General features: G+C 43.8%; 1 protein-coding gene across 3 annotated transcripts in view; it reads left to right on the top strand.

The window, feature by feature from the left end:
- Positions 1-1,320: 1,320 nt before the first annotated feature.
- ST7 (suppression of tumorigenicity 7) overlaps positions 1,321-10,656 on the top strand; it is a 212,503-nt gene continuing 203,167 nt past the window's right edge. The window contains exon 1 of one of the 3 annotated variants that reach the window (XM_045288753.1): positions 1,321-1,734. In XM_045288753.1, the coding sequence (XP_045144688.1) occupies positions 1,713-1,734 (22 nt within the window). In that variant the 5' untranslated portion in view covers positions 1,321-1,712. The remainder of the gene's footprint in view (positions 1,735-10,656) is intronic. The other 2 variants (XM_045288752.1, XM_004707768.4) reach the window with 2 other exon arrangements.

Raw genomic sequence — 10,656 nt, 5'->3', positions numbered from 1 at the left:
CTACAGAGTGCAGAACAGCTATGTATGGTATTCTTAGATAGCAATTTGCAGCGCCACATTCATACGTCAGAATTTGATTTCTATGAACTGTGACTCTCGATATGGACATGGCTTTGTGAGCATCAGACAGTATTGTAAAGGGTAGACATCCTGGACGAGTGTGTAGGGAGTGGAGACTTAGCTGCCTTACTTGATAAGAGTAAAAAACCGTGGGACTATGGGAGAATTTATAGATATAGTAGATGTGACATATGTGCATGTTTATATGACAAGTTCATGAAAAAACGGAACTAATACATAATGGAGTTTTCCCACAAATATTTTGGAGCCCTCTCCCTCGTGTTCGACATGTTATTGTACATGTGTTTACTTTTGTGCATTCCAGTATTTTAGAGAACTTCGTTCTGTGTCTGCCACCGAGAGACATTCTAATGGAAGTTTGAGAACTTCTGTGTTTCTCTTCTTCTTTAAAAAAGAAAACAAAAAACTAGTGGGAGCTCCCAATAGAATAGAGAAAAGAAACAACATAAACCGGATTTCTAAGAACAAGCTACGGGGTGACTTTTCCTTGTCCAGTGAGTCAGTAGCTAGTCATTTTTTCACATGCAGCTTCACAGGAAATACATTGGTCACAAAGCTCCCTTGTACACAGGTATCTACAAGTATGTGCCCCCAGTCTTGACATGACACGTCGCTCTGGAACATGGCAGCAGTCCTCACGAGACACAAATGAAGAGAAATAAGGGAAAGCCGTAGGGTCAGCGCAATAGATGAATGCATTCCTAGGGCTGGTGTGCACACACGAGCACTAGTCGCGAAAGAACTGAGGCTAGGTTGACAGCGAGTGCTTGCTGTGTGCCCTGCAGTGTGCTCTCAGCATTTTACCTCCTTTTCTCGTGTTTCTGTGTTTGGAAGTTATACAGTCATGTACTCACCTTCACGCCTGCAGCTGCCAGCCTCCTGTGCACTCAGAGAAGCATCTTCCAGCATTGTTTTCACAGATAGGCTTCTTTTCTTTTCTTTTTCTGGTATTCACTCCATTGTGAAAGTTCCACTTGCTGCATACAACCAAGAGCCCTCATCTGCATGATCTCCTTGTGCTTGGGTGCTGCTTGTCAAGCTGCGATCTACATTTCCTGGAGGTCTCATTTGCCGGGTGGAGAGCTGGCTCATCAGGGAAAGGACTGTCTCTGCTCTGTGCCCTCTGTCCTCAGCGTTTTGTGACAAAGGAATTCCCCTAGAGTCCTCCCCTGAAGCCCCTGGAGCCTGTGGCTCAAGCAGCGCAGCCAGTCTGTGCAGTGTCCCTGACGTCATGCAGTGTATGCATAAGCCCTGCTATTGTCTTACTGCTACAGCAGGGCTGGGGATTGCAGTATCCGCTGTAGCTGCTGCTACCTAGCCCTGCCTCACTGCATCTCCGAGAGAGCCACGTCGGCCTGCCTTTGCCTGCTGGATTTCTACAAGCAGCTCTTTGGGGTTCGGCTCTATAGGAGACCTTGCTTTTCAATCACTCGGGAGAAAGCTGAAGCTCGCAAGAGAAGAATCTGGCAGTTGGACACGGCTTGGACCGCATTGTCTGGCTTCATGACCCCCGCTGTGTAGGCGCTCATCTCTCACAAGTGCTCTCTCCTCGCCGTTTCTTCTTTTTTTTCTCCTCCTCTCTCCCTCTCTCTCTCTCTCTTTTTTTTGCAAAGCAGCATCTGGAGCCAGCCATGTTTGGCACTGAATCTTCCTGTAAGTACATGCATCCCACTTCTTGGCTATTTAGAAATCTGCTTGCTGTCACGGTATGCCTTAGGTCATGGACATCGTTTGTGTTTTTGGCTCTCATCACAAAGGAATTGGTCACAGGCAAGGGACTCCTCCTTCAGGAGCTGGTTATTCATCCCTCAGGCCAGGGTGTCAGAGTGGTCAAAACCAGGCCTCCAGGAGGGAGAGAGGAAGATCGCATCCAGTCTCCAGAACGTGTTAACTGATGGGATCAGGTCTGTCACTGATCTATTGTTGTGGGATCCTTGATGGTGCTTAAAGCTGAAAATAGATACTGGGAGGGTCTGGAAAGATAGTGTTTATTAGAAAGGAGAGCGGAGCTTCACATTTGTATCTAAAGGGAGAGAAGGCGTCCTTGCCCCCCCCCCCTTTCCTCCATATTTTTACAAAAATGTTAGGGTAGATGGCATATGTAGATTAAATAAAGAATATGAAATAAGCTTTATTTTAGGGGATGATATATGTGTGTGTATATATGATATATGTGTATATATGTGTTTATATATAAGTACACACACATACATAAAATAGCTCAAATTTTGAGATGCTGGCTAGTGTTACAGCCCAGCAGCATCATATCGGTCTTAAAACTTACACGGTGAAAATGCTTCTGTGCAGAGCAGGCCCTGCACAATGGGCTGGGCTGGACAGCAGCTGAAATGGCTATTTGAAAATCGGCGAGCCACTTACATGATCTGAGGATTATTTAACATGGGGCGCAGAAAGATAGAACCCGTCAAGGCAGTTGTACAGGCTCTGCAGAATATTTTGCTAACATCTATAAGCCAATGTGACCATTCAGAATTTCTAAATAGACTCAACTTGCTGGCCTAGATCATTAAAAATTACAAGGCACTATCGTAAGTGGAGAGGGGACTAGGGCAGGGAGTGAGGGAAATTTCAGATTTCTTATGAAGCTGCATTTTGACACCCCCCTCCCCCCTCCCCCACCTCCACGCTCCTATTTCAAGTGATCCGTGTGGCTATTTGTACACAGCTGATTTATTCCAGGATAGTAGCATTTCAAGAGAGCTAATAGCCCTCAGCTCTTTTGTTTCTTCATTGGCTGATCTAAGGGGTCTAAAGCTTCACCGCCGAAGCTTTCCATCTCTGAAACTACGACACTACCACCTCAAGGTCAAGATAGAGCAACTGTGAGACGTAATGTCCCACTCGACATGTGACAATATTATTTTCTAGCAATTAAAGTAAATCGAATACAGGTGATGGTCCCTCTAGAGTCCCTGTCATCCAAGAGATAGAAGCAGATTATCCAGTGATGCGGACACTCCTGTTTTATTTCAGTCAAGGAATTCTGTTTGTCTAGGAGCAAGCCTATTTATATATCCAGGAGAAACGATACCTCTTCCTTTATTTAGCTGAAATGGCAGTTGAAAGTCTGTGTTAGGGAGGAGAGATTGGGGACCAGGTACTCTAATGTTGTCAAGCCAGGTTTACCAAGCATGCAGTCATTCTTGATCTTCAAACTTGTTCTTTGACAATATCACTCATGTGCAATGTGCGATGTTTGAAAACGGCTGGTTGCTTTTGGTCTCCATAGTTACCAGATTACAGAGCAGATTATCATTCAGAAGGTAACACCATCATCAGGGCTACAGCCTTTTTTGTTTCCTTTACTGACTTTCAGGTTTGTGTCTTCTTTGTCACTCGAAGAGTACCCATAGGCTCATCCTGTCAGTAGTTAAGTATTGAGAATGGACTGCCTTCTCCGCTTGAAAATGCCCTAAGCCTGCATGTCGACTTCAGTATTTTTTGTCTGTGTTTTCAGACATAAATTTTCAAGCCTTTGATTTCCACCTTTTAGAAGCTATTTTATAGGCTGAAAACTATCCATAGTTATCATAATTAGAAGAAATGGTCACGTTTGGAATTTATTATTATGTTCGGAGGTATTCCTGTTATTACTAAATTGTCATAGTAAATACTTAAAAAGCATCTCTCCCCTGTGTAATGTACGGTGTTAGGCCTTGGAAAGGTAAACTTTTCCCCTAATATATTCCAATTTATGATCCTTAGACCTGATTTCTGGTGGCAGTACGTGTACTGTACTGGAGGCTTTTACTTTTTTAAATTGAGGGGTGGTTTCTATCTGTACAGTAACATGCATAAATCTAAGGTCTGCCTTACCTTCTTGTACCCATGTGACCACCGTCAAGATCAAGCTAACAGAATCGGTCTATATCCATAAAGTTATCCTGTGTCTTTTCAAAGCCAACATTACCTTCCATCTTGCCAGCGGTCACCACTGTTCTGATCTCTGTTGTCATAAACTTGCTTTGCCAATGACTCTTTAATTTCCTTTCTCATCCCCTTGCTTCTTGCTCAGAGGAGAAAGCCATCCCAGTGCCTTCATTGTCAAATTCTGGATGACATTGATTTTATGTCGCAGGTCTTTCAGATACACAATTTGTAGTACTAATCACATTGTAACATCTTCTAGTTCACTGAAATGGCATTGCTTGATTTAAGTGATTTTTAACTGCTTTAAAAACAATGAAAAGATTTACACGCTTTACCTGCAAGAGTAAGCCCTCCCTCACCCCAGCTCATCAAAATGACAGACTTACGTGGTTATGACAACAGAATTAAGATTCTTTTGTGTCTGCCATCACTTTTGTGAGGACCTCCCACCGTGCCAGCTCATTTCTCTGACGTTGAGGCTCTGAATCTCCCACGTGGAAATGGGTGTTTTCTATCAGCGTAGACTTTCCGTTTCCCAGAGAAAGTGGAGCATCTGTACCTTAGTAACCCCACGTGCTATCACCTCAATGTGCGTTCCCTCGAGTTTTTCCTTGACTGGAATTTCCCATGGCTAAAATGGGTATCGGAGGTCTGCCCTTCATCTGCTTCAAGGAAAAGCAAGTTCAGTTTCTGTGGCCAGAATCATTTAGATTTAAGAAGGACCCACTATTGATAATGTTTTGTTGGCAGGGATGGTCATTATTTACATACCTTGGGTACATCATCTAAAATAATAAAATCCATACATTGACTTCCACACAAACATCAGAATTTCCAACGCAAAGTTCATAGAGGGAGAAAAACATTTCATCTTTTTTTTCTCTTTACCTTGTGGAGTAAAGAAAACTGGTTTAGCGATGCTGCTTTATGGTTGCACCTGCTCTGATAAAGTCAGTTATTCTCTGAAGAGGAAATACTCCACGTATGATTAATGTTGATTCAATTAGCATTTGCTGGACCCAGTCCTCCCCCGCCTTCTCCTTTCATGTTGGACTTTTTCCAGTCCCCAGGGTCCCCTTTAGGATGTGCTGTTGTGGGAATTGTGCCCTCCTCAGTGTGTTCCAAGCACCTGCCTTATTAACCCAGTGAAGAGAGCAACATCATTCCTTCTGAGAAATGGGCCCCCCCTGAGCCCGATAGTGTCATATGATCCCACTGCCATCTACTAAGTAGTTGTAATCAATTCTAGAGATGGATGGCATCTGTGAAGGGAAAGAGCAGTCACCAAAGGGCCAACAAGGAGGTGGCACGAGACTGCCCACCTCGCTAAGCGTGATAGTGGCTGCCTGTGGCAGGTGGCAGGTGTTCTCGCTAGCCCAGATGCAGGATTACAAACTGGTTCATGCTGGTTCCAGCTTTTGCTGACAATGCACCTTTGTACCCCAGATAGACTGAGCCAGAACATGCATTTTGCAGAGCGTCAAGCTGGAAGGTACTGATGTGAAGGCCTGTGCTGATGATGCTGGCCCACAGGTCTATCTACCTGTCAACCTCTGGGTACCCACATCGCTTTGGGTAGCCAAATGTTGGAGATGATTTAGGGTGCATGTGATTTGCCCTGTGAAGTCCAGCTGTTGTCCTTCATTTTCATTACTTCTGAATGCATTCAGCTGGAATTGGCAGCTTCTCAGTTCTAATAGTGAGTGTGGTACCGTATTACCAAGAAGAAGGCAATTATCCCAAATTTTGAGCCATTATGTGGGAGATAGTCAAATGTGTATACTCTAGCAATATTCAGTCACCAAGATACTGTATAATTAAACAGGCATCTCTTTGATAGAGAAAGAAATGAGTCACACTTCCCTTTTATGTGCATTTCAGGGCCATTCTTGGCAATCGATCAAAGTGCGATTAAACCTGGGTCTGCTGCTTTGGTGTAGGGCCCGTGAATCCATTTCAGTGTCTGTAGTGACCAAGGCCATTTCCGCAGTGGCTGTTCACAACAGGACCGTTTCTCAGCATAAGCACTTAGTTCTTATTAAATCATTGTTTCAGACACTGCTGTTACTACTCTCACAATGTCTGACATTGTAGTACTACATTGCGACTTTCCTTCTGGGTGGTATTTTCCATACGAAGCTAGGTAATTTAGGAACATCAGCCAATTTCTTCTCTGACAATTTTAATCTGGCCATTAGAATTTCACTGTATTAGATTTAGCATGCCTTCATTTTACTTAGAGATAAAATATGAATATCTAAATATGCACATAAAAACTCACCCCCAAGCCTACACTCAGGAGGCCCTGGATGGAGCAAATGAGTAAACACGTGACGACTAGTCAGCAGGTTGACAGTTCAAACCCACCCAGGAGTTCCTTGGATGATGAGCTGCCTAATGATCTGCTTCTGACAAGTCACAGCCCTGAAACCCTCTGGAGCCGTTCCCTGTGATGCACATGGGGTCGCCACAAGTCAGAATGAACAGCAACGAACAAGTCTGCAGTAAGCCCTGACCTGAACAAGTTGGACACGATTTAAAAAAAATAGAATCCACAGACTACTGAGTTCACAAACATGACAAGTACTGATGTGTCACAGAGCTTCCCAGTGTGCCACAGTCACCCAGGACCCTGGCCTGGTACAGCTTGTTCTTAACTTGTCTTGCTGTGCTACCTTCTCCTTCCTTGTTCTCGAAGTTCTGAGGGGAATGTCCTTTTGGGTTTCTTCGCTGTTAGTAGTTCTCATCACAGTTTTTAGTCACAGAATGATATTTTAAAGTAAGATAGGAATTATTCCTCCTCTTGGTATTTATGTACTTTTTCAGCGAGTATCAAAAAAATGGAATACAAATACCTGGTGGCTATTTTTTTTCACTCTCACTCAGGTTTTCTTTCCTATTTTTACTTTATTATCGGTCTTCCTAATTGCTAGTCTGTAATTCGCAAAAATACACATGAGCTGTCAGCGATCGCTTGTTTTCCTTGTTACAATGAACCAGATTCATATCCTGTATGACCTGGGGGAGTCTATGGGAAAAATGACCATATATGGAAACTTGCCTCGCAGCATCCCCATGGAGTTGCACAGGATGTGAATAAGATTCATTGTTGTTATGGATTCTAAACCGGAAAAGACGCTGATTATGTATATTTTAACCATTAACAATAGTCACAGCATTATATTATGCTCAAGATTATTAAACTTTCAATACAAGACCACACAGGACACTAAAATATGAACTGTATGGTCATTTGCTTGTTTGTTTTTTCAGAGTATTGGTATCCCTCAATTTAATTACCTGCCCGCCCCCCCAAAGTCCCCTAAACCCACTTCCCTTAAAAAACGAAACCAAAAACCAGCCACCACTGCTGTGAGTAATTGCATCTCACAGCGCCTCTGCAGGACGGAGCAGAACTAGCTGTCCGTGGGCGCCCGAGGCTGAGTCTTCACAGAAGCAGGGCCACCTCTCTTACTGGCACTACAGCTGGCTGGTTCGAGACCTTTTGGTGAGCAGGCTCGTGCTTTAACCAGTGCAACACCAGGGCTTCATCTGTTTTTTTCATTAGGCAATGCCCAATATTTGAGTTATCTTTAAGTCCTGTAACATAGCCCCATTTGCTACGCTGGGAGAGTAAGCTGCAGTATTTTTCCTCTGAAAAGGTTATGCGTGCTAGGAATGGATTTAGATAATTACGTACTGCAGGGTGAACATAGAATTGAAGGCCCACTGTAGAAGTGACAGCAACCATGGGAGAGTTGGTTGCAGGATCTAAGTGCTGAGTCCCAGGCACCAGAGTGCCGGGTTCCAATCATGGGTCTCTGATGTTCTACCTGGGTCTGGCCAACCACCATCGAAGCTCTTCTTGCCCAAACTTTAGCTTCTCCGCTGAGGTTTTGGTGTTGGGGGAATGGGCTTTTTTTCAGCCCGGCTACCTGACCCAGTGAGGCTTCTCAAGGGGTCACCGTGGGAGTAGAAAGGGCAGCTGAAGAAAGAGAGGTTACTTCTGTCACCGCCATCCTAGGGACCTGCGACAGGACCTAGTCAGACTGAAGGGAGGACACCGCCCGAGACTGGATGAAATGGGTCGGGGACAGGCACATTTCTCACTGCTAGCTCCCCTTGAGGTCATTCGTTGCCTATAGCATGTGCTGAAGTGGCTGAGGCAGCTAAAAGTTGGGATGTTCTCCACTTAAAACATTATCTGTGTACGTGTTTTCCCCATTCGGGCGACTAATAGTTACAGAGATGACTATTTAGATAAATTTACAGTTTATAGAACTAAAGACATTAGGAATCTTAAGTGTTCCTATTAGATATAAAATAAACACACCATTCTGTGGCCCCTGGTGTTGCTCAGCCATGACTGGGTTACTGCTGCAGCACCACCACTCAGCTTTTCTGAATGGAGTTTTTCCCAGTTGAAGAAATATGAAGGGTTTCAAAATGTTTGGGGGAAAATCCTATTATCTTTTCATTCTGTTTTCCCAAGAACTGTTTGAAGCCCCCTCTATTTTCAGAGCCTGGCAGCCAGGGTACCTGGTGTATGCTAAATATACCCAATCTTTAAACTTTGATTTTTGAGGTGGCTTAAAGTAATATCACTGAAAATATGATGTATGATCTTCTAGAGCAGAATCATAAATTCAAGGCTAAAGAGTTGATCACATGTAACTGGCACATATCAGAAACATGTTGTGAATAAATTTTACCTTTTACCTTTCAAAGAGGAGCAGCTGATGCAAACAGAATAGCAAGGGGCCTTTTGTTACTAAGCACACCGTTATTGTAGAGAAAGGACCATGTGCTAATATTTGCCATATATTGAGAGCTTGACTATATCTAGGTTAAATGAATTTACTTGTCATCTTGTAAGACTTCAATAATGTATTAGTCTGGGTACTTTGGAGAAACAAATCCACAGCAACTCATGTATAAGAGAGAGTTTTATGTAAAGAAAATGTGCATCATGAAAACATCCCAACCCAATGCTGCCCAAGCCCACAAGTCCAACATTAACCCATTAACCCAACACCAGTCCAGAAAGTCCTCCACCTCACAAAACAGAGGCAATGATGCCGACTGCAGGAGGAAAGCTGAGTCAGTAAACGAATAAGCATCTCAGCACTAGCAGGGGTCGCCACACGGTTGCTCCAGCACCCAGGGCTGCATCGGGATAGATCCATGCGGCTTCTCCTTGGGGATGTCTTGTAGGAAGTCAATCTTGCAAGCTGAAGCAGGGAACTGCTAAGGCAGCTGCACCCTGGCGCGACCATCACAAAGCAAGAGACCCGAGAACTAGAAAGGCGAGGCTTCACCACCCATTTATCCCTCTGCCTTTCAACCAGCCCCACATGTGATTATCGGCCAGGCTGGCACAATTAACTAACTCAATCCACCCCTTGCCAACCTGGCACCTGTATATAATTCTTAGCTTCACAATTGCAATTAACATCTATACCTTAACCCTATAATCTTGTGAATTTTTCCCCTACCTGTGAAAGTTTGTAAGCCAACCACTTCATGCCTTTATCTCCCCCAATTTTAGTTATCCAATTTATATACTGCCCACTTATATCAACCCAGTTCTCTGACAGAAGACAATCATGTTTTTCGACACGAAGTCTTCATTCCAGTTGGAACCTTGTGAAGTCTGCATCTACTTACTTAACAGTGTAAAAGCTGAGTGTTGTATATCAATCCTGATGTGATTTTAAGAATCAGAAAACATATTTTTCATTCCTCTCTGAGGGTTTGAGATGTAAAACTCTGGTGAGCTGACATATTTGGGTGGAATGCTTAGCGATTAAGAAAATCCCAGTGCTACTTTTGGAATATTGCTTATTACTCCCGCCACTCCTGGCTACTTCTGGCATTTAGGGTTAAGGGGAGACTTTAGTAGGGTTTGCCTGGTGGTAGCAGGGTTAGGGTTAAGGGGAAACACCAGTAGGGTTTGCCTGGTGATTACAGGGATGATCTTATTTCAGACTTCCTTCAGACTAGACTTTCTCATCTGAAACTTTCTTAGATTTGTTTTAGTTTAATGGTGTTTCAATGAGCTATTGCTGCATAACAAACCACCCCAAAACATTGTAGCTTCAAACGAGCCTATATTAATATCTTTCACAGTTCTGGAAATTGACTGGGCCCGTGTAATGGGTCTCACTTAGAAGCTCCCATGCAGATGTAGTTAGATGTCTTCTGGGGTTGCAGTTCTCTGAAAATGAGGCTGGGCAGGAGACCCTCACCGTGGCTGGCTGTTGAGTCTGGCTCTTTTCTTGGGACTCAGCTAGGACAGTAGGCAGAAATGCCTATCATTGGTTTCTCCTTGTAACTCAAGCTCCTCACAGTGTGGTGCTCGATTTTCAGAGGGAGCATCTCAGGAATGAATGTTCCGGTAGATTCCCAGCAGAAGCTGAAAGCCTTCTTACAACCTGGTCTTGCAAGCCCCAGAAGTAACTTCCACCGTATTCTGTTGGCTAACTAAGTCACTCAGACTAGTCTGGATTCGATGGGGGAAAGCATTAGACTTCTCTTGGGAGTGTCTAGATCACACTACAAAAGAGAATGTAAGATGGAAAAAACTATAGTTGCCATCTTTGGATCATACCGTTTTCCACAAGAACCATAGCAGGGATTCTCTAAGTCAGGGGACTGCACACTTTTCCTGTAAAGGTTCAGATA

This window comes from Echinops telfairi, unplaced genomic scaffold, assembly GCF_000313985.2.
Source record: "Echinops telfairi isolate 266 unplaced genomic scaffold, ASM31398v2 ScPeMD7_23;HRSCAF=83, whole genome shotgun sequence".
Classification (NCBI taxonomy): Eukaryota; Metazoa; Chordata; class Mammalia; order Afrosoricida; family Tenrecidae; genus Echinops; species Echinops telfairi.
The sequence above is the reverse complement of the archived record's forward strand: the minus strand, read 5'-3'. Positions and strand labels throughout refer to the sequence as shown.